General features: G+C 35.6%; 1 protein-coding gene and 2 long non-coding RNA genes across 4 annotated transcripts in view; 1 reads left to right on the top strand and 2 right to left on the bottom strand.

The window, feature by feature from the left end:
• The window catches only part of LOC107620997, a 2,796-nt gene extending 815 nt beyond the window's left edge, over window positions 1-1,981 (top strand). Inside the window, exons 2-4 of the mRNA XM_016323058.1 lie at window positions 517-554; window positions 827-1,449; window positions 1,527-1,981. Of these exons, the coding sequence (XP_016178544.1) occupies window positions 517-554; window positions 827-1,449; window positions 1,527-1,981 (1,116 nt within the window). The remainder of the gene's footprint in view (window positions 1-516; window positions 555-826; window positions 1,450-1,526) is intronic.
• On the bottom strand, window positions 6,012-6,394 carry LOC107622039. The gene is made up of 3 exons (XR_001616038.2): window positions 6,339-6,394; window positions 6,172-6,216; window positions 6,012-6,087 (listed from the first exon to the last, which is right to left on the bottom strand). It is a non-coding gene; the product is annotated as an uncharacterized LOC107622039 (long non-coding RNA).
• On the bottom strand, window positions 6,719-8,597 carry LOC110268231. Of its 2 annotated transcripts, none has more exons than XR_002356346.1 (3): window positions 8,079-8,597; window positions 7,814-7,867; window positions 6,719-6,766 (listed from the first exon to the last, which is right to left on the bottom strand). It is a non-coding gene; the product is annotated as an uncharacterized LOC110268231 (long non-coding RNA). The 2 variants fall into 2 exon arrangements; XR_002356345.1 differs by lacking the exon at window positions 6,719-6,766 and adding an exon at window positions 7,518-7,595.

Raw genomic sequence — 24,728 nt, 5'->3', positions numbered from 1 at the left:
CATTAATTAAATTCTATAATAGATATTTTTGAAATGAATTTAAATTAAATAAATTATCAAAAGAATAAAAAATGATAGAATATAATTCTAACTTAATAAATAAAATAGAACAACTATCTAATAAATAATGTTTGAAAAATATTTATTGATGTAGTTCAAAAATTCAACGAATTGATTGACAAAGTAGCTCTAAGAGATATATTTTTAAAATTTACAAATAGTTAACCCATCTTTATTGATGAAGGAGATGACTTGGTGTCATTATATCAAGTATTTTTATGTCAGTTTTCTAGTAAATTTCTAGCCAATAGAAAAAATTTAACATCTAACCATTTATAAAGATACAGAAAGACTAGCAAGCTCATTGGTAAGAATGTTCAAAAGAATACAACGAATAACTAAAGAATCTCGTACCAAAATTAATTACAAAAGCATGAATACTTTGGCTAAAGAATTTAAATATGGAGTAAAGATGTGTGTTTTTTCTGGAAATGGACGTTTTTGGTGTATATGTAGACAGGCAGACGTTGTAGAGGTGCAGGCACAATACGCAGGTAATGTGCTGACTTAGCACGCTGCTCACATGTTGGACACGTGTCTAAATCTAAAGCAACACACAATTTTCATGTTGACACGTGGTGCTCATCCGTCACATGCAGATGCGTGATTCCTCCGTGGCAGGCAACACATAAGTTTCGTGTTGCACACGTGGTGGATGTTGGTTGGATGGTTTAGCAACACGTAGCCTGCGAGATGAGTCTTCTGCCTATAAAAAGCAAAGCTCGTAACCATTTTGCTTAATTTTGAGAGAAGTGTTTTCCTTCAGGGCCGGTATGCTAAAGGGCACTGCAAATATAGTGGTTTTCCACAACGGTGAGGTCGTACGAAATACGTATGAGGGTGTGAGTTTTGCGTTTGAGAATATGTTTTTGTTTGTCGTTCTGTGCACTATAATGTTTGCGGAACTACAGTATGGGCTTTGTCAAAGCATAGAGGCTGATATTGTAAAGAGGGTGACCAACATTCTCTACAGGAGTCTGGTTGTCGTATTTGGCGACTTGATACAGTTTGAGGTTATGCCAATCATCGACGAAATAAGTATTCAGCGGATATTTTGTATTCACCAAGAAACTCATGTGCAACACCCGAGGATTGAGTTATACGTTGAGTTTGAGCATATTATTGTAGATGTGGTTCAAGATGACCCAGATGTGCAAGATGACAGAGTTGAGGCATGCTTGGGAATGTACGATGATAGTGATGAGGAGTTCGAAGCTACGTACGAAACCGGTGATAAGGATGAGGACGGCAACGGGGGAAGTGAGGCAGTGCTGGAAACTTTAGTGGTTCCAGCCGCAGTTAGTCAACTGATGGACGTTCCACCCTTTATCCGTAGCTTGGATCTTGATGCCATGTATGCACCGGAGTTTTCAAAATATGCAAACATAGGTACGTGAGCAGTGGGTAGTATGTTTACTTGATTTTGTTTTAGCGGATCAATGAACAAAAAATTTGTTTTCTTATAGGTGTTGCTGATCTTGAGGATGGGGAGTTTAGGATCGGAATGGAATACGGTTCAAGAAAATCAGTCATTGAGACAATTCAGAGTTACGTTATCTCCAGAGGAGTTGATTACGTTGTTTATGAATCCGAGCCACAGACATTCTATGCAAAGTGCAAGACTTACGGACGTGGGTGTGACTGGCTTATCCAAGCTAGCTTGATACAGAAGAAAGCCTGTTGGAAGATTCGGAGATACAACGGGAGGCACACATGTTCCATGGGAACGATCTCACAGGATCACCCCAAGTTAGACTCGGATACGATTGTTGAGGCTATGAAGCCATTGGTTGAATCCGACCCATCCATAAAGGTCAAATTTATAATTGTAGAGGTCCAGGCAAGATTCAACTACACTATTAGTTACCGGAATACTTGGCCGGCAAAGAAGAAGTCGATAGCCAAGGTTTTCGGTGGATAGGAAGAATCTTACCAAACTTTGCCGTTGTGGTTCTTGACGATGGTTCAGAAGATGCCTAGTTTACAAGTCCAAATAGAAACACGACCCCTGTATAACAGGAGTCAAGAGGTGGACAGTGTTAAGATACTTCATCAGGTATTCTGGAGCTTCAATCCATGCATAAGAGCTTTCAAATATTGCAAGCCGCTGGTTCAGGTTGACGGGACCCACCTGTACGGAAAATATAAAAGTTACCTTTTGGTTGCAGTTGCGTAAGATGGGAATCAAAATATTGTACCGATTGCTTTTGCCATTGTAAAGGGTGAGACTGCTGATGCTTGACACTTTTTTCTCAGTAATTTACGAACACATGTTGTAAGAAAAGACGGCGTGGGAAAAATCTCCAATCGTCATGAGTCAATCTAGGCCGCAGTAAATCGTAGCGGAGGTGATTGGAAACCTCTGAGAGTATGGTGGATGTTTTGTATTCGGCACATTGGCAGCAACTTCTTGAGGGAATTCAAGGTTCTGTACATGCAAAACCTTGTGGTCAACATTGGGTATTCAAGGACAGTGGAGGAGTACAACGCCAACTACAGGAGGTTGCAAGAACAAGGCGAGGCATATGTTCGTTAGTGCGACAACATTGATCGTCCCCAGTGGGTGTTGGCATTTGATGAGGGACATCGATGGGTCACATGACGACGAACCTTGTTGAGCGCATTAATTCGGTGTTGACATGTGGCCGACACGTGGCATAGCGTGGTTAACTCATAGCCTGTGTGCTGCTTCGATAGAGACACGTGGCCTGCGTGCTGCTTAGATGAAGGCACCTTCGCTTGATGAGCTGAGTATGTATGGTTGCCTCTTGCATGGAGCAAGGTTGAGCTAAGTATGTATGGTTGCCTCTTGTATGTATGGTTGCCTCTTGCCTCTTGCCTCTTGCATGGCCGACGCGTCAACACGGAACCTGTGTGTTGGATAGTATTTCTGATGTCTCCACAACTCTGTAAAACACCCCAAATACCAATATTTGAAGAAAACACCATTCTTTTCTCCACATATTAAATAACTTTTGGAATACTTTGTCTATTTTCAGCAAAAACAATTGAAGAAAAGGGAAATTAAACTACTAATAGAATTTGAGTCAACATTCTATAATTTTAATTGACTATTAGAAAAATTATCTAAGAAGCTAAAAATGAATCTATGTTTTTTTATTCAAGATAGAAAAGATCACAAGTGCTAATTGTGCATCTAGAAAATGTCTGAAGAAAATAACAAGAATGATGGGACTACTCACATGCAAAAAGGGTCACCTGGATTTAGAAAAAGAAGACATATTTGATATACCTCTCTCCATATTATTATAGGGTGACCTCAACTCTTAGGCAAGGTTCTGAAAATCAGATTGAACTAACTTCAATCGGGTTAACTAGAAATCAGTCATCTGATCGGTCCGGTTCATCCCCAAAACTATGCTGCAAAAAACTGAAAAAAAACTGGTCGAACCGGCAGTTAACCGCTAAATCGACCGAACCGAACGGGTTTTTAAAAGTGATAGTTTCCAAAATCCACCAAAACGGCGTCGTTTTGATGCTTAAGAAAAAAATTTTAAATGCCTGACCCCTTTCCATTCTTCCCTCTCTCACTCAAAAAACCCTAATCTGTCCCCTGATCCCTTCACTCCCTCTCTTCTCTTCGAAGTTCCAACAGCCACTAGCCCACCACCCCCTAGCCACCATCCGAAACCCATCACTACACTCGTGGCCGAACCCTTCTCCTCGTCGTGGGTGCCAATCGTCGCCGGCGAAAAAGTCTGCTCGGCTATCTTCTCGACGTTCCTCCTCTCCCACTACAAGGGAGGCGCGAACTGGCGGCCGTTTTTTTATTAGCAGCGGTTTTAAACCGCCACAAAATCAAATGCTGGCGGCTAATTGGACCGTCATGGATATGGGCGCCGGGATTGGGTTTGGCGGCGGTTTCCAGCAACCGTTGACATAACCGCCGCTAAATCAAATTTTTACGGCACACCAATAGAAAATCGCCGCCAAATCAGACTGACACAATTTGCTTCCTATTTACCGGCGGTTTCGAACAGCCGCGATTTATCTCGATATGTCTAAGTTGCCACAAGTTTAGCGACGGTTTTAAACTGCCGCTAAATAATACTATAGTTTCGGTCACAGATATCGGCGGTTTAAAACCGCCGCTAATTTAAGAAAAATTTTTAAAAAAATTAGGATTTTTCAGAAAAACACGCATAATTTTTTAAAAATATTATTGAATTATTTTTTATTCTTTTTAGATTTTTTATTATTTTAAGAGTGAATATTTTCAACCTTAGAATCTAAATTTTTAGCAAAAACAAAATTAAAATATAAGCAAAACAAAATAATATATTCATAAAAATACGAAGAAAATAAATCTCTTTCAAAGAGTTGCTCAGTCTAATTTAATAAAATGTTTGCTTCAATCCAAAATATCTCCAGTCCTAATATTCTATTTTTCACTATATCATTCCATGAAACTCATCCCTGCAGCAATGTTTAGTGGCAGCTCCTCACCTTGCCGTTGAAACAGATAAATCAGAGCACTCTCCATCACCTTTATCTTTTTTTTCTCTGCTGCTGCCTTATTTTCCATCACCTTTCTCTTCAACTTCTCGCCTTCTAGCTCTACCTGCAGTTCAAGCAGCTTCCTCAGGATCTGTGGAGATTAAGCACTACACAGCCAAGCTCATATATGCAATTCCTCTTTTATGGTTTACCTTTAAAAAAAAGCTAACATGTCTAGTGAGACATACATATATGCACAATATAGATGTAATAAGAAAAATCAATTCCCAAATCCAAATCCAATAAATTCAAATCGATATAGACACAATATTTTAAATAAAATTGAATTGGATTGGGAAGTAAAAGTGAAACCAATACTATGCAAATTGTAACAAAATTATATTAAATTTACTATATAAATCGATCTAAATTGGCATGTATTTAATATTTATAGTCCAATTGTATGTCCATATATACGAATGTAGGAGGAGTGTCTCATAAATTGCTCTCTGCCTTAATTGTTGTCGTAAGTAACCAATATAACTTACTAAATCGTTAGATCAACGATGATTTATTTTTGTCTTACTAGTTTGTTTCCAATAACAGTTTAACTTCATATACACTCTCATAGTAAATTATTAGACACTTGCAATGATTTACATGTATGTTTTGAGTTTACTTCATCAACAACAAATTAGAAAAGAGGACACAAATGCATATATTTTTCAATCAAGATATTCATGTAGAATTAATTTTCAACCAATTTATGTCTGATAAATCCAACAAGTAACTAATAAGATGAAAATGCATTCAGGATATTTCATCAGTATATAGGTTCCCTATAAGATTGAGAAAATGTAAGGATTAGTTTGATAAATTTACCTTTGTGGATTTGAACATGATTTGTGCAGCGTAGTTAAGGAAAGCCAGAGACCCCTTTGTTAGGCCATGAGAACCCATAAGAACAGCTGAAAGCTTCACATAAGTTTTCCATGGATTCACCATTTGCTTGCTTGTGAAGCCTTGAAGGTAAATCAGGAAAAGGTAAACAAACCCTTGAATAAATGTGAAGTACCAACCATAGCTGAAAATTAATAAACCACCAAATCGTTAGTCACAAATTAATATCACTAACAAATAAAAATAGTACTAATTAATTCATCGTATATCTTGCTGAGGATATATATATATATATATTAGTCTTACTCCTAAATCCTAATCTATTTATTTATGTATCTATCTTGGTCAGCCTATATATAATTGTTGCTGCACATTTTAATCAGCATGAATCCCTTCAGTCAAGTTTATTATAGGAGACAAACTGTGACCAACCTTGCTACAATCAAGTCTATATATTCTAATAACTTGGGGATATGCATTTATCAAAAAAGCATACCTTCACTGAGGATTAAACTTTTGGATTAAATGAATAACACTTTGACAATAAGAAAGAAAGAAAAAATAATTTTATTACTTGTACATTAGACTGCAAAGTTTGAAATATGTTTCATCATCATAGAATAGCTGACAATAGGACAACCTCCCATCCCTTCCAGCACGGCCTATCTCCTAAAAAATCCAATCCAAATATTCAAAAAGACTTATGAAAGAACATTTTACTATATTTTTACTAGTTTAAAAAAAATCATATACCTGCACATACTCCTCCAGACTTTTAGGCAGACTATAATGAATTACCTGAACACAAATATGACATGGGTTTCCAGAATGATTTAGTTTAACATATAAGATATTTATATAGGAATGTGAATATTCATAGAAATTGATGTAGAAAAGCATAATATGTTAATAAGCCTTACAGCTCCAACATCACTTTTATCCAGTCCCACATACCAAATGCCACAGTTGCAACAACCTTCATAAAATGTCACAAGGAGTTAGTTGGCAAATAAATTTGTGTCTGAAGCACCAACAGGAGAAAACATGATGAAAATATTATAGAACAATGAATTTAAGCACCACAAAATTGACAAAATTGGAAATTAGAACAAAATTTTTTATCTTGCCACTTTGATCTTGTTGGAGGTAAACAACTCTTGGACATAGTTGCGTTCCTTTGAACTCATACTACCATGATAACTCTATTTTAATCCAAGTCAAGCATCAGATTTATAATTCAGCAGCAAGGCTTAACAGAATTATCTACATATTGAAAGAGAAATGCATAGCTAACCTTTGTCGAAATATTGTTATCATTCAAGTATCGGCTAATCATATCAGTTTTAGACTGCAACAAGAAAAGAAATAATTGATTCCCAACAAGAAAAGCATTATAACATCACCACTAAAGAAAGCGAACTTATGTAATTAACTATCTTCTATCTGAACAATTAGGAACAGCAAGCAATACTACACATTTTCAATACTGAATGGAAGAAGGGATAATTTACAACTGACAAATGGGTTCAAGACATTCATAGTATCCTAGAGTTGAAAGTTGGAAACTTGGAATAAAGCAATCCATATACACACCTGAAATTTGCAGTATATGATAATGCTTTGAACTTTGGCAAAAGGAGAAAACTTCATGAGAACCAGAAGGTCTTTCATTCTATTATGTTCAGTAAGTATGTATAAGTTAACCAAAGTTCAGATAAGGTAAGGAAAAAATGCAGGTTAAAGCAGAAAATCAAAGCATCTAACTTGCCTATTTTTCAGCAAAGACACCGATAAATGAAAATTGTCCCTTAGTTGTGCCTTTTGAATAAGATTTGTGCAAGGAATATCTAGAGCAGACATGATGGCATCTAAAGTTGTGTTTATAGCAGTTGCTGTTATTGCAAGAATAGTACCTATGTTAAGCCTTTTACGGAGCAAAGATGCTCTAAGTCTCATGAATGATGGTTGAAAATTGTGAGACCTGTAGAAACGTTAATCACAAGATCAACAGGGAAGCAGATCAAAGTGGAAACATTAATATGAACAAAATACATCCGAATCCCTCACCATTCAGAAATACAGTGTGCTTCGTCAACAACAAGTGAGATGCCTGACATACCAGAAATAATAGACAGAAACTCCTCATTCAGGAAGCGCTCTGGGGAAACAAAAAGCACCTATATGAATTAGAATTGAAAACATTAGCCATATGTAACAACTAACAAGTACTACCATCACCAGTAAATAAAACTGGCATGCAAATCTATCATCTGCAATGGCCTAAAAACAAAAGTTATTGCATCTTGTGCAATAAAAGCAACCACTCTGCAAGAGTTCAACTTTTTTCTTCACTATCAAAACCAAACCAAAGTAGCATTCAGTTGCAGAAACTCACCTTCACTGCACCTTGTCTAAGCTGGTTCAGTGTTTCAGCTGCTTCCTCAGATGTCTACAATTGTTTAACAACGAACCAAACAAAAAGATTAAATAACCACGTCCCATACATCCATCAGAATAAGTAAATTACATCAGATGAAATACCTGACCGCTGCTTAAACAACCTTTTCATATACAAGGTTAAGACAGCAGAACAATAGATGAAAATTCCAAGCTCAGAAGTAGAATAAAAATAGGGGAAAGATCAATGTGGAAGAACGAACCAGTAATAGGGGAGAGGCCACGATAGCTCAGATCGGCGCACAGGGGAGGAGGGTGTAAGGGTTTCACGCACGATCGAGGAGATGGAAAACTTCGACGCTGGTGAGAGAAGGACGAAGGGCAGCCGCACGACTCCACAACCACACAAATGCGCAGGGTGAATCGAAGATTAGGGATTTCAGGCACCATGGATGAGGGAGTATGGATTTCAGGCACTGTGCAGGAGAGTCGAAAGCTTGACGCCGGAAAGAGGAGGATGGATCAGCGATGCACGGTGGAGCAGTAGTGCCAGGGTTTCATGCGCTACCAATCTCACTTTGCGGGTTTCTGCAAGATTGGGGAAAATATTAGTTATAAGATAAAAAAAAAGGCAAAATAAAAATTGAATTATGATAAAGATCCAAATTAGCGGCATTTCAGATGCAGTCGCCACCGATGGTGCAACATATTAAGGATTGGTACTTCTGCTGACATGTTTTGTGGCGGTAAGCTGAGCGGCCGGCAATTTTTTGCCGCTATCCTCCGTGTCTCTTGTAGTGTCCTGGCATCACCGTCGTGAAGGATTGCTGGGTCCGTCGGTCATTGTCTGTCGGAGCTCACTGTCTCTCTGTTCGAGCTCACTTCCATGTTCAAGCTCTCTCTCTGGCTCTCTCGGTTTGAGCTCACTTCCCTTCTCTGTCGCTGTCACTTCCGGTTCCGTCGTCGCCGTCAATTCCTTTCTCCCTCGCTGCCGGTACTTCAATTTATTTTTGCTTGTTTTCAATTTTTTTAATAATACTTATTCTGTGATTCTAACTTGCTAGGTTTACTATTTTGAGTTACTGAGTTAGTATAATACTAATTTTATGATTCTGAGATGCTAGGCTTAATATTCTGAATTGCTGCTGCATGTTTGAGTTAATTTTGTTGATGGTTAATTTTGTTAGTTTCTGATTTTCTGATTTGGAAGATGTAATCATAAAATGATTTTCTGAATTAAATTCATTTCATACAATAAAAATATATGTTAGTGTTGGTTTTTTTTGGTAGAACATTATGTTTGTTATTTTTATGCATTTTGATGTTGTTTACTTATAAATTTTGTTAATATATGTTTGTTATTTTCTGAATTTGAGTAATTTTGTGTTTTGTACTGTTGTGAGAATTGAGACTAAATGATTATGGAGGGTGATTTGTTTGAATTTGTGTAAATTGTATTGTTTTGTTTTGTGTGGATGGTGCAGGCTGAAATTGAAGGAGCATATGCAGTACTGCATCGATTACTCTGAGGAGATAAACAAACTTGCCAAGGTCCAGAATTAGACTTTGAAAAATTAACATAGTACTTAAACATCATAAATGAGAATGTTATATTAGTTTTGTAAGACCCAAAACCTTTGAAAAAGGGCTATCATTAGCTAATTTCAAATTCAGTGTTTCTATAGCTTTAATTTCAGAAATTTCTTTATTAAAGAAAATTAAAGCAAGTTTTGATTTATTGAATTTGAGATATGTTATGATTTATTATCCAATTTTATAATTATTGGATTATTTTCTATATTCAAATTATAAAGTTGGCAGTTGTGAAATAATAAGAATTTCTATATAATTTGGATTAAATAATTAATATTTTAAATATTAATACTGTTACTTTGGAAAATAAAGGGTTTAATTATATTATTTCTAATTATTTTGATTTGGGCATTTTATGGAAAATAATTTGTAAAATTGGTGAGAAAATAGTATTTTCTATATGCAATTAGTGTTGGATTTAATGTGGGCTTCAATTACTCTATTATCCACAATTTTATTTGAAATTACAAAAATGTTCCTAACCCTAATTTTTGAAAACGAAACCCTAATTCCTAACTCTCAGCCACCACACAGTAACCCTTCCTTTGCCCCAACAGAACGCAGCAGCCCTCTTTTCTTCCCAGCAGAATGCAACACACAGATTTGTGAAAGAAAGAAAGATCCGGAAGGGAGAAGGAGGAAGGGCGGCGCTGGCGGGCGTCACTACCGCTGCGCCGCTGTGTTGCACCGAGGAGGGGGAACCGGAGACGTGGCACTGTGCGGTGCTGGCAAGGAGTGCTGTCACCGTTGCTGGCGCCGAGGAGAAGGAGAGACTGTGCGACAATGAAGGAAGGGGACGCGGGCCAGAGACGCGAGGAGCGCGACCCGCTGCGCCGCCGTGGATCCCTTGTCGTCGAGCTCGAAGGAGCAGGGGAGAACGACGTTGGGTTTGAAAGAGCCAGAGGTGGTGCGGCGCCAGGGAGAAGGTGAGCTGTTCGTGCCACCCAGTCGCCGGTCCGCTGCCTCCATTTTTCGCCGCTGTACCACGGAGAGGAGAGAGCCGCGCCGCACCTCGGTCACTGCTAACCCACCGAAGAAGCCGCCGACGTTCGTGCCTCCCGTCACCGTCAGGTGCGTCATCACCGCGCCTAGCCTCGCTGCCGTTGACCTCCTCGCAGTCCACTGCCACCGATTGAGCACCACGGAGGACAGAGAGCATGCTCGATAAGTGAGAAGGGATGGAGGCTGGGCTGGGAGTCCAACCACCGCGTCCAGCCGGCGCCGCCCCCGTCGGAACTACCACCATCAGAAAGGGGTTTCGACTGCCGCAGGTGTCGCTGCCGGAAAAAGGGAGCTGCGTCTTTGTGATTCTGATTGCCGGGAGTGGTTCTGTGACTTCCAGGAGCACCGTCGGAGCTTCGGGCTGCTTTTGCCGTTGTTGGAAAATTCTATCGGTAAGGACTTTAAGTTGGTTCTCCTTTCTGTTGAGTTTATGGGAACTTCATTGTCACTGCATATGGTTCAGGTCATCGCTGCTGCTTGAGGTAGCTGTCGGGCTGTCGCCGAACCGGTTCGAAGACCGCCGCTATTTCGGTTCAGCCGTTCCTTCTTCGGTTTGGTAAGCGTTTCGATTTGAAAGCCCTTTCGTTACTGTTCTGTAATCTCACGCTGAGGTTTGTGGCATTAATCGCTATAAGATTGAGTTTCGATTGTTGTATGTTACGATTAGAATTGCTGAGACTGTTGAGAAAACAAGTGAAGCCGAGTTGTTGGTTGCCGTCAATTCCGGTTGAGGCGGAAAGAACTCTGTGACGCGTTTGGGTTATGGAATTTGCGTTTTGAGGTAGGGGCGCTTTCCAAAAACTATGTTTTAAGTATTGGAATTATTATATATGGATACTGTTGTGAGATATTGTGTATTTGGTGATTGTATCTGCCTTATGTGTTATTTGATTGACTCGAGTGATTATGGACGTTGGTTTGGTTGAATTGTTGTGTGGCTTTGTGAAATGTAATGTTTTGAAGTTGATTCTTTAAAAGATTTGAAATCTGAGTTTAATCCGTTGAGGATTGGTTTGAATTGAGTCAATTATTTTGATGATGTGAAAAGTCGAATACACTTTTGAATTCAGCCTGGATTACTTTAATTGACTTGATCTTGGACAAATGATTTGTTACTGAACCGTTTCTTTAAAGCTTTGGAAATGAGTTAAATCGGTTGATATTAAGTTTTGGAAAGAGAATGCCAAGAGTGGCTTTGTTTTAAAAAGGGAACTCACTTTGAGGAAATTTGGCTTATGAGCCTGAGATGATTTGAGAAATGAGATCTTTTAAGCCAAGGTTGAAAAGAGTTGAAATTTGATTTCAAAGTGAAATGGCTTGAGAAAAGTGATTTGTGGCTTAAATGCTGGTTTTATGAATTTGATGATGTTGAATGGTGGAAGTGCTGTTTTGTTATGGGCCGGAATGGCTGTGTATGATTATGAATATTGGCTGGTTCTAGATTGAAACGTGAACCAGAATGGCTGTGTATGATATTGATTTATGGCTGATTGCCGAATGAGTTATGGGCCGTATGGCTGACTATGAATTATGAATTTAAGCTAGATGGCTGAGATGGATGTTGATCCATGGCTGGGATTGAATGAATATATGCTTGAGATACCTGGGTAGTAGCAAGGGTTGTGGTTCGTCCCACTTGCTCCAGGCCAGAGACTGTGATGCCTGGGTAGTAGCGCTAGTAGTGGTGATTCCACTCGCTCCAGGTTGAGCTTTTAAACACCCGCCTGGGTAGTAGCCGCAGTAGTGGTTATTCCACTGGCTCTGGGTTGAGCAGATAGTAGCAATGGGGTTGTAGCTCAAACCTACTTGCTCCGCGATGGATGTTTCTATACATGGTTAGCTACCAGGACGTGTCGGGTTGGCTATATAACCGACAGATGATATCATCAGCCACTAGGGACAGGCATGCATCATACGCATCTATGTGACATTGTTTGGGTGTGCATATTATACTTGGTTTGCCTATGTGATTAATTACTAATTGTTCTACTTGCAATAACTGTTTGTTTGTGCTTGCATCTTCCTAATTGTGTTTGCTACTGGGACTCTGTTGGACTGTGGTGATTGGTTGATGGTTGGATTATTTGGGCCTAGGGCCGTGGTTGGAATGAGATGAACCGATGGTTGATTTCGGTTTTGTGTTTCTGGTTTGGAATAAAATATGAAAGGCTATTTTGTTTCAGCATAGATAAACCGTTTTGAAAGGCTTTTGAGTCTTTGAGAATTGAATGGTTCCTCTTTTAGAAAAGATTTCCGACTTTACTTCCATTGTAAACCGTTGTTTTTGAAAAGAGGCATGAGACGGTTATTAATCACTGGATATGGGCGCAGAAGTTACGAAGAGTTTATTTAGTTGTTGTTGTGATGCTCTGTATTGCTTTAGATTATTACTCATTATATCCTCGCCTTTATCTTGATATATTCTGTAAGAGGGATAGGAATTGTATTGGGTAATGCTTGTAATGTTATTTATATATATATGTATATATATGGATGTACTCTTTATGAGTTTTTGAAAGTTGTATGGTATCTATGGATGTACATTACCGAACGAAAGTATTTTTGGCAGTGGTTTTGTGGTTTAAAATTTAAACAGGCTCATATTTTAGTATTAAATAGTATAAGTGTCGTCGTAATGTCCGAGCTATCAGAGTCGCGCAGGCGGAAGCGTGAGTTTTGGTAGTTAGGGTGTTACAAGTTTAGTCTGCAACTTTTTTAAATTTCTCAAACTCATGCTGTTATAGTGTTGATATTTTAACTAGTTCTGATTCAGCATGTCAGATTTGGATCTGAGGTATTATCAGTTATATATTCTTGTTCTTTTTGGATTTCAATTCACTATAGAAATGTGAGAACTTTGTTTCAATTAGATATACAATTTTATTTTTTTCATAGTATCCGTTGATCTAGTTTTGAAACTTTCATTAAAATAAAAGAGGAAACTTTAGTTGTACATGCACCTTGATCAATTAATTTAATAAAAAGGAAGCCTGTGGAGAAACAGAGTCAAGGGGAGCAAGGAAAATTTGGTATATTTAAAATTATATATAATTTTTATATAATTTTAATGTATATTTAATTAAATCGGTTCAACTATAGTTCAATTTTAATTAGACCATTAAACCACTAGATCGATCACTTAATTGGTTCAATTATCGGTCCGATTTTTACAACCTTGTTCTTAGGTCATAAGACACCAATAATGTAGTCAGTGCACTTAATGTAAAATGACGTAAACAATGACATCATATGAACAATAATAAATAGAATTCTTCTAGGGAACCAAGAGGGGTATAATCAACAATAAGCCAACAAACATATTTAAACTGTATCCTGTACTAATTAATTGTTATTAATTATTGGTTATTTAAATTTTATTTCTTAAAAAATATAAAATTAATAATTATTAATTACCTCTTCTTACTTTAATTTACCTTTTATCATTTATTACGTAAATCCTAATTCTTCTTTTAAAAAAAATCCAAACTCCAAAAAAAGAACACCAAAACATAAGATAAAGAATCGTCCAAATACTAATAAAAAACATACAAAAATAGAAAAAAATCATCCATATTTTACAAAAAAAAAATATACAAAATATAGAAAAAAGAATCATCCAAAACTAATAAAAAAATCATCCAAAATTTAAGAAAAAGAAACATAAAACACGAGTTAAAAGAATCATTCAAAACCAAATAGAAAGATGAGAAGAAGAAAAAGAGCCGTAGGGTGACCGGTGAACGTCACCGCCAATGGTGGACCGCTAATGGCAGCACGAATGGCAGAGAACCGAGCACGGAGCAACGGATAGAATGATTGAATGGAGAAGATCGACGCCGTTGCCATCTGGAAGATTGAACTGATATATCGCAATCTAGGAGAGAGTGAGGGTGAAGACTCCACAGTTCTTAGTGCACTTCCATAATTCCTGTCAATATTGGATGAACGTATCACTCAGGATTTGATTTTGGCATATCAAATAATTAATAACAAATTTTAAATTATAATTAAATAAAATTAATTAAAATAAATATAATTAATTGAATTGTTTAATTTTTGGCTGGTTATATTTAGTTTCATATACTTTTTCTAATATCAGAATAAGAATGAGAATTATCTATCAGACCCAACCATTATAAATAGAATCTCAATAGAGTCTTGAAGAGCATTAGATTAGAGAGAGCAGCGGCAGAGAGTACTTAAAATTTAAATGAAGCATAGAGAAAAATAGCCAAAATAACTTCTATAGTCTCTTTTTTTTTTTTGGGTGACTAAGTAACTTCTATAGTCTAAGAATACAAAATATTTTTCTAGAGAAAAATAAAATAGTTAAAAGTCTTCCTTCAGAAGAAAATATTTCCGAACAAAAAGCCTTTTATATAATAAAATACTACAAGAATAAAAGAAGATAATATTTTTTTTTTCAAAAAAGTATTTCTAAAGCTTACTCCTCGTTACTTTCTTGAAATTTACATATATGATATTACGAACTATGTAAAAAATCTTGAAATAATAGAAGATTCTGATTTCTATAACATAATAACATTAATTGATAATGAAAAAACAAGATATTCTTAAACGTGATTTAGATCTAAAAGCATATAAAAATTTTGCTAATAAAATACTTTAAAAGAACTATTTAGTAGAAAAAACATAATACATTATAAAAAAGTCTACCTGAAAATATCTATAAAAATAAAATCTGCTAATGAAAAATTAAAAATAACATTAATATATGATGAAAAATTAGCAAACAAATAGCAAAAATAAATTAAAGATCAACAAAAGAGATCTGAAATAGGCTGGAGTCATATAAGTATTATACAAGTATTAGTTAAATATTTAAATCTACATACAAGAAGGATATTAATTCTTCACTAACTTTAACAATTTGTGTAAAAGAATTATAGATTCAATAGATCAAATAATAGAAATTGTCCATAAAAACTAAACAAATGCAAATGTTAAATTTAATGTTTACATAAAATATGTTATACATCTTTCAACAGAAAATTTAGGAAGATAAATAATCCTAGTTTATAAATTTCATAGAAGAAATCTCATAAAGTAAAATGAAGAAAACTATGCCCTAACTAATAGTCATCATAGCATAATTTTCAAAAATAAAGAAAGAATTTGTATAGATGAATTGTTTTGAAAAATTCTCAAAATAAAAATACCAAAATTTAGAACAATTGAGAACTTATTTCCTTTATTTAAAAAAAAAGACTCAATTAAAATAATAACAAAAGACTTCTTCTCAACAAATTCATATCTACAAATTAGATCTAGAGAATATAGAATTAGAAGTCTTCTAAATGTATGTTATGAATTTTTACTGGGTGGGGAGGGTGTTACTATCTTGATGACTCCTCTATTAGCTCTACTAATTGGACCTGAATCTATACAAGAGATTAGGTAATTGCGACTAATTATTGTTCATTATGTCCATCGGTTTGCTCCACCAACTTAGCCACTTGGATAATGACGGCTTGCATTATCTACATTCTCATGTTGTCAGCCATAGCAACTCAATACGAGCATCAAATGATATGAATGTAAGAGAAATGGAAACTCAGAATCAGTATACTAGTTGAGAATAATGAATATTTGGGAGTGAGAGGGGTTTCTACAATAAAAGGGTAGTACGAGAGAGTTGAGAAAAATTAGATACTAAAAGGATGAAAGAGAGCTCCACAGTTCACCTAGACGAGATAAGTTACTGAGTTAAGAAAGGAAGATTTAAACAAAGATAGAAGAGAAATTTCAAAAAGAGATAGACGACTCACAATGCACAATCCACAGCACCCTTGATTAGATTACTCTGTCTATTTGATATCTTCCATTCTAAGCTTGTGTCCTTCTTTTTCTCCTATGAGTTTGTTATCTGCTTTCAGCCTTTCACTAATTCACAATTATAATTCTCCTAACAAATTTCTTCATTGCTCCTGTATCATTGTGTAAAATGTAAGTTATTATATACAATCATTTAACTAATTACATTTATTTTTTAGATTACCACTCATATAACAGTTGTGAAAAATGATTATTCTTATTGATGGATTGATAAATTATTAGATGCGTAATATTAAACAGTCAGAACTTGCCTTATTTAGTATTAATTAATTGTTGCAACAATTAATAAAGGAAAAGTCTAGGGAGTCAGCAACTTTTGTGTTTTCTGGCCAGCACTTAACCATCAAAACAAAAGTGAGTAATTTTCCACCATTAGATGTAATCTCACACCATTAAAAACACTATTGATGGCCAATTGATGGTTACAAAATACCAAAATTGCTGGCCTCCTAGCATTCCTCATTAATAAATGCTAAATAAGATAAATTATGGTTATTTTTGACTGATTTTCTTTGGTTACCAAACATTTCCGTTAAAGAAAACTTTGAGTCATACTATAAAATACTAAAATTACAATTAAACATTAATCATTTAATTTAATAATGATATATTATTAATTAAATAATATTGAAACATATTTGGTCAAGTTTTAAATAAAAATACCAATTTTTTTTCCTTCTTTTCTTCCAGTAGCATTTTTTTCTTTTCCCTCTTATTTAATCTACCATCTATATTTGAAAAGTTTTTCATCTTGAGACACTTAATAATCATTTTTAACTTGCTAATTTTTTACAACGTTATGTTCTTAGATTTTAAGATTGATAATTAAATTTCTGCTTTGATTTATTGTTTTTTTTATGTAGATTAAATTACTTATCTCGTTTATAGTGTAAACGAGATAAATTTGCATGTATCTCGTTTACAATGTAAACAATTTCTCATTTACATTGTAAATGAGATAAGTCTGGGTAACACCTATATATAGATGTCGTTTACAGCGACGTTCTGGGCCCTATTTCCAACCTTTCCATCACTTTCTCCTCTCTTCTATCCTTTTCTGACTAAATTATTGAGTAAGACGAAGATGGCGTACACAGATGGACGTGATCCGGACATCAATAGACTGAATGCGACATGGCACTACGCTGGGACAGCCGTCTTTGTGGTTAGTTTTCTTATCTTAACTCTTATGTTATCCCATATATGTATAGCCATGGTTAGGATACTTGCCAAAAACTAGAATATAATTTGTATCGATAGCAACAAGTCACTAATAGGGCATAATTCTAGGAATGTGGTTCTTATTTTTTTGTAGTTAAGTTTTTAACTACATAATCATTAATTTAGATGTTAAATACTTGGGTCGATGTTTTCCAACGGTTGAAGTTAATTAGTTTATTGGTCACATGTTTCTTAATTTATTAATTTAGTTATTAATTATCCAAGTAAAAATTATTTTTTTAAGTTAAGGGAACTATTATGTAATTTTGTATTTACCTAAATTGAATTATTAAGTTAAAGTTTGATAATTAGATTATTAAGGGTAAAGTATACTTTTTATTCTTGAAGTTTGGTAAAAATTTCAAAAATATCCCTAAATTTTATTGTTTTAATTTTGTCTCAAAAGTTTTCGATTTGCATCAAATATATCATCGACGACTAAATTTTCAAAAAATTTAAGACCAATCTAACAATAATGCATGAAAATTATGCTTGATTTTCTTGTGTTGAGGGTTGTTCTTATGAAATTGTTGTTGAATTGGTCTTAAATTTCTTGAAAAAATAGCTGTCAGGGGTATATTTTCATGCAAATAAAAAATTTTTGGGACAAAATTAAAACAAAATAAAACTTAGGGGTATTTTTAAAATTTTTGTCAAACTTAAGAGACAAAAAATATACTTTAGCCGATTATTAATTACTTTAGGGAATGTTTTTATTTTAACTAACGTATTGAGAAAATGTTTATTAATTAACTAAGTAAATATTAACGTAAAAAGTTATATTAACATAAATTCAGTTAGTACATACGTGTAAATTTCTGTTAAATTAATGTATATAATAGTTAATCAGTTTGTTATGTCGATGCACATATACAAATTTTTAATAATTGTGATAATTTATTTTGTTTCAGAGTTCTCGCTTAGTTCTGCCTCGACGAATGAGTCACATGCTTCTACCACCAGATGTCATCCTCCCATATTTGAGAGAGGCTGGCTTCGGTGACACGGTGCCTCTCAAGGACTACATCTTTGACAACTCCTTGATCATGGAATTTGTGGAGCGTTGGCGTCCAAAGACCCACACGTTCCACCTGTCATGGGGTGAGGCCACTTTCACCCTATAGGACATGGAGTACTACCTTGGGTTACGTATGTACGAGGAGCCAGTGGGGGGTGCTTCCATGGTTTTTACAGATGGTAAGGCACGGAGACATAGGAGTTGGTGGAGCGACTGCTCGGTGCCAGGCCTCCGATGGTTGCGTAGCAGGGGGCGCAGAAGAAGGAGTCACTCTCGCTAAAGCTTACATGGCTGTGGGACCGTGTCTGCCATATGCCTTGGATGGATGATCCAGAGACACTCTGACAGTATGCGAGGTGTTACATCTTGTTACTGATTGGGGGTTATGATGTAGCATTACCGTCGGCTTAGAATTTCTTTTCGGTTAGAGGAAATAACTTCGTTTCAAGTATAGTTCCAAACTGACAAATAATGCTCAATCAAAATTTAATTTTGGTTGTCACAAGGTCAACCCAATAAAGATAACCAAGAATATTAGTCCCAAGTTGTTCTCCCTAGAAATTACAATTGAGTGCTCAATTATTGGTTATGAGTTTCATGGGGATTGGGTTGATAAAAGTGCAAGAAAATAAATGACAAGAAAATAAAGCAAACAATTAAAGATAACAATTACTAAAAAGAGACATTCATGGCAAGGATTAAGAATCTAGGCTTTCTATCCTAGTCATTAATTATCACACAATAGTTAACAAAAGCTAATCCTATTTTGTCATCTCCAATATAGGAAGAAGGTATAATGTTATCTTCACTTGAGAGAAAGTCAAATAAGACTAGTTAATCTCAATTCAAAAGTTCTAATCAACTTACTAATTGAATTAGCAAGAGATTAGAGTCAATGAAAACAATATTAACTAACAACTCTATATCACCAACATAAGTTGGGTATTAATGACTCAAGAGCACCTAATTTCTCTTTCCAAGCCAAGAATTCTCAAAAACTACTCTAACATCCAACCAAGCATTTTGTCAAACACATAGAAGGCATAAAAGGAAAGCATCATAAAAATGCAAGAATAGTAAATTCTACAACTACCCAAAGCAAGAAATTAACAATAACAACTAAGAAAAGCACATTAAACATGAAAACATAAAATTGCATTAAAGAAAATCCCAATCCAACAAGAGTGCATGGACATAAAAGAGGCATAAAAAGGAAAATTAACAAGAGAACTAAGAAGATTGAAGGAAATAAACAAGGAAACATAAGGGAAACTAAATCAAAACAAGAAATTAAACCTAAATCTAAAAGAAAACTAAATTAAGAACCCAAATTTCTAGAGAGAAGAGGGAGCTTCTCTCTCTAGAACTAACCTAAAGCATGTTTCCTACACTACCTAATTGCTCTCTCTTTGTCTAATCTTGAATTATGCATCAAATAGCCTCAGAAATGAGTTGGATTTGGGCCTGAAAAGCTCAGAAATCGCCCCAGCGTATTCACTTTAATAAGGTCACGTGATTAGCATCACGCGTGCGTGTCGCTGGCAAATTTCCTCCTCACGCGTATGCGTGGGCGAAGCGTACGCGTGGCCATGAATGTCCTTCTCACGTGTACGCGTGAATGACGCATTGTGTGGCCTTGAATTCTCCAAATGCTCACTTCTTCATGAATTCTCCACTTTGCATGCTTTTCTCTTCACTTCTTCCATTCAATACTTGCCTTATGAATCTGAAACCACTCAACAAACATAACAAGACATCGAATGGAATCAAAGTAAATTAAAATTGGCAAATTTAAGGCCTAAAAAGCATGTTTTCACTCTTAAGAACAAATTTAGGGAGAATTACAAAAGTATGCTATTTCATTGAATAAATGTGAGAAAAGTTGATAAAATCCACCAAATTCAACACAAGATAAACTACAAAATTGGGGTTTATCAAATCTCCCCACACTTAAACTAAGCATATCCTCATGCTAAACTCAAGAAAGAGACAAAGGGTATCAACATTTATTCAATACAAACTATCTATATGCAACCTATCTATATGAATGCAACTACTTAGTCAAAATAAATCAATTCCTAAGAATTCATATATGAACACAAGGGCTAAAGGTATTAACAACCAAGTCAAATATACAATTGATTTGAGTTATTGAAATGAATTTACAAACTTGCAAGAAAAGAGATGATCATAGGTGAAAACATGTAATTGAGTGATTGAACCCTCACCGAATGTGTATCCGCTCTAATCGCTCAAGTGCATAGGGTTGATTCACTTAATTCTCCTCTAATCATGCTTTCCAAGATTTATTTTTTATCTAACAATCAACAATTATTCAATGCATGCATACAAATATCACGAGGACTTATCCATGGGTTGTAATGGGGCTAGGGTCAAGGTAAGATTGTATTTGGTCAAGTGAGCTTTGAAATTTACATCTTTGATTAACTTAAGCTCTCACCTAACACATATAACAACCTATTCAATTCTAATGCAAACCTAACTACCCATTCTTCACTTTTTCACACACTCATGCATTCTCTTTTATCACAACCCATATGCATTGATTATTATTGAACTTCACTTTGGGACATTTTGTCTTCTTTTTATTGCTTTTCTTTTTCTATTTTTTTTCTTTTGTTTTTCTTTTTTTTTTCTTTTGATGAATTATATACAAAGGTATCAATGCATATGGTTTAAACATTTAATGCATGAGTATGTACCCAATTCCCAAGATTTTTAACAAAAATACAAAAATATACTTTTATCCCAACCAATGTTCCCAAATTTCCCAAACTCGAATGATAAACACTCTCACTACCTAAGCTAATCAAAGATCCAAATAAAGGACATTTATTATTTTTCGCTTTAAGGCTAGTAATGTGCTAAAATTAAGAACAAAATGGGTTTAGCATAGGCTCAAAATTGGCTAACAATGGAAGATAAAAGGTAAGGCTATTTGGGTAAGTGAGCTAAATGAAACGATGGCCTCAATCATATAAGTGCATGTATACATGGAATAATGGACATAAAGAATTAAATAAATCAAAGATTACAATCATAAGAAGAGAATAATACACATAAGAAGGAAAATAGTAGCTGTATGATGTAACCACACAATTAGGCTCAAAACTCACATGCTTATGTGTTCTTAGCTCAAAAACATGTTCCACAATGTATAGTTCACGCAAGTTCTAAAAAAAAAATTTACTCAAATCAATTGGGGTGCCCTATAGATAAATTCCTTGGAAAATTTCATTATTTTGACTAAGCTTATTATATATATATGCAAAATAAGAAAATGCAACTAAAAATCCTAAAAGACCTAAACATGAAATGCTAAAGTGTTGAGATTAGAAATTTGTCACCCAAAAATGGCCGATCGATCGGACGACCTCCCCACACTTAAAAGTTTTCACCGTCCTCAGTGCATTCAAAGATGAGCAAGGGGGTACGGCGACTATTCGGGTTGCCACCTTCAGCTGGTGGATCAACTGATTGCTGCGTATTCTTTCTCCCGCTTCCGTTTTTGCTTATGATGACTCACCCATGAAAAATAGAAAATAGCACAGTAAGGTGAAAAAATGCAAAAGCAAGGAAGCATAAATTGTTGGAATGAGGTAATAATCACTAGAATTGAGTGAGTGAATTAGTGTGACATTAAGAAGAATAATGTGTGAGTTCTAAGTTTGTGCACGGTTTAGAACACACACACTAACATAGAAGCTATCTCACGATTACACAAAGAAAGTATGCACTTCACTCATTTTAGTCTGCTTGAAATACTTTAAAGTAAACTTGTTGGTTGAGGCAAAAAAACAAGTAATGAAGAAGCATGAAAGCATTCAAGCAAAAATCAAGCAATTGTGAATTGGATAATGAATGGACATTGATTAATGTGCAAGTAAACTTAGTGAACCAATTGAAATATAAAACTCACACATCAAACAATGACACCCTTTGAATTTTATTTGCAATACCTAATTGACAAAAAAAATGGAAGACATTGGTGCTATGGAGCTTAGGAAAAGAATGATAGAAATTAAAATCAATCACATAGCAAGAATGATCCACAAAGCTTAAAAAGCTCAAAAATATATCACTAGATAAGCTTACTATCTAATTTCATAATTCCAAAATCTCAATGCATGAAATAGGTGATGTAAATAAGGGTCAATCATAAACAAGCATCACCTAACAAAAATTATATTGATAATACACAAATTGCCTAATCATAGATAATAAAATCAAATCACATGCCAGCTAGCTACAACATGCAATTCAAAAGATGTAGAGTGCTTTGAAGGCAATGTCATACACTTGGTATCCACAAATGTTAAGCATGAAGAGTTCAAAACTAAGTAACAAAATGTAACCTCAACAAAGAATCCAACAATGAATATTAACAAAAATGATGTTAAGATAACATCCTATCAGTAATCAACAGCAATGAGGTGCGACAAGATCAATAATCCAACACTTATAATGAAAAACAGAAAAATAAACATAAATCAAACTAACTAACTAACTAACTAAAAGAGATGGTGATAGATGGTGATTGTAACACCCCGTTACCCTAAGCCTTACCTTGCGCCGTAAAGCGAAGGATAACAAAGTGTCACTGGTACGCGGAATCGTGATTACACTTTAATTATGTAAAATTCATCGCTCTTTCTTTCCCTGGTAATGGCGCCAAAAACATGATGCCAAGACCATGGTTCACAACTCCGTGTAACTAACCAGCAAGTGTACTGGGTCGTCCAAGTAATACCTTACGTGAGTAAGGGTCGAATCCCACGGAGATTGTCGGTATGAAGCAAGCTATGGTCACCTTGCAAATCTCAGTTACGCAGATATAAATTGATAATGGTGTTTTCGAATAATAAATAATAGAATAGGGATAGAGGTACTTATGTAAATCATTGGTAGGAATTTCAGATAAGCGAATGGAGATGCTTTTCGTTCCTCTGAACCTCTGCTTTTCTGCTATCTTCATCCAATCAGTCTTACTCCTTTCCATGGTTGGATTTATGCAAGGGCATCACCGTTGTCAGTGGCTACATCCCCTCCTCTCAGTGAAAAATATGCTCACATGCTCTATCACAGCACGGCTAATCATCTGTCGGTTCTCGATCATGCTGGAATAAGATTTACTATCCTTTTGCATCTGTCACTAACCCCGGCAATCGCGAGTTTGAAGCTCGTCACAGTCATTCAATCATTGAATCCTACTAGGAATACCACAGACAAGGTTTAGACCTTCCGGATTCTCTTGAATGTTGAAAATACATAAGTGAAAAGTCCAGGCATGGCCGAGAGGCCAGCTCTCAAACGTGATCTAAGATAGTAAGTAATTGATGTATAAATCCACTTCCGGGGCCCACTTGGTGTGTGCTTGGGCTGAGCATGAATGTTACACGTGCAGAGGTCCTTCTTGGAGTTGAACACCAGCTTTTGTGCCAGTTTGGGCGTTCAACTCTGGTTTTGGCTCCTTTTCTGGCGCTGGACGCCAGATTTGGGCAGAAAGCTGGCGTTGAACGCCAGTTTACGTCGTCTATTCTTGGCCAAAGTATGGACTATTATATATTGCTGGAAAGCCCTGGATGTCTACTTTCCAACGCAATTGGAAGCTCCAGAAAATACACTTTGAGTGTAGGGAGGTCAGAATCCAACAGCATCAGCAGTCCTTCTTCAACCTCTGAATCTGATTTTTGCTCAAGTCCCTCAATTTCAGCCAGAAAATACCTAAAATCACAAAAAAACACACAATCTCATAGTAAAGTCCAGAAATGTGAATTTAACATAAAAACTAATGAAAACATTCCTAAAAGTAACTAGATCCTACTAAAAACATACTAAAAACAATGTCAAAAAGCGTATAAATTATCCGCTCATCACAACACCAAACTTAAATTGTTGCTTGTCCCCAAGCAACTGAAAATCAAATAGGATAAAAAGAAGAGAATATACTATAAATTCCAAACTATCAATGAAACATAGCTGCAATCATATGAGCGGGACTTATAGCTTTTTGCCTCTTGAATAGTTTTGGCATCTCACTTTATCCATTGAGGTTCAGAATGATTGGCATCTATAGGAACTCCGAGTTCATATAGTGTTATTGATTCTCCTAGTTCAGTATGATGATTCTTGAACACAACTAATTTATGAGTCTTGGCCGTGGCCCTAAGCACTTTGTTTTCCAGTATTACCACCGGATACA

The sequence above is a fragment of the Arachis ipaensis genome, chromosome B10 (assembly GCF_000816755.2).
Source record: "Arachis ipaensis cultivar K30076 chromosome B10, Araip1.1, whole genome shotgun sequence".
NCBI lineage: Eukaryota > Viridiplantae > Streptophyta > Magnoliopsida > Fabales > Fabaceae > Arachis > Arachis ipaensis.
The sequence above is the reverse complement of the archived record's forward strand: the minus strand, read 5'-3'. Positions and strand labels throughout refer to the sequence as shown.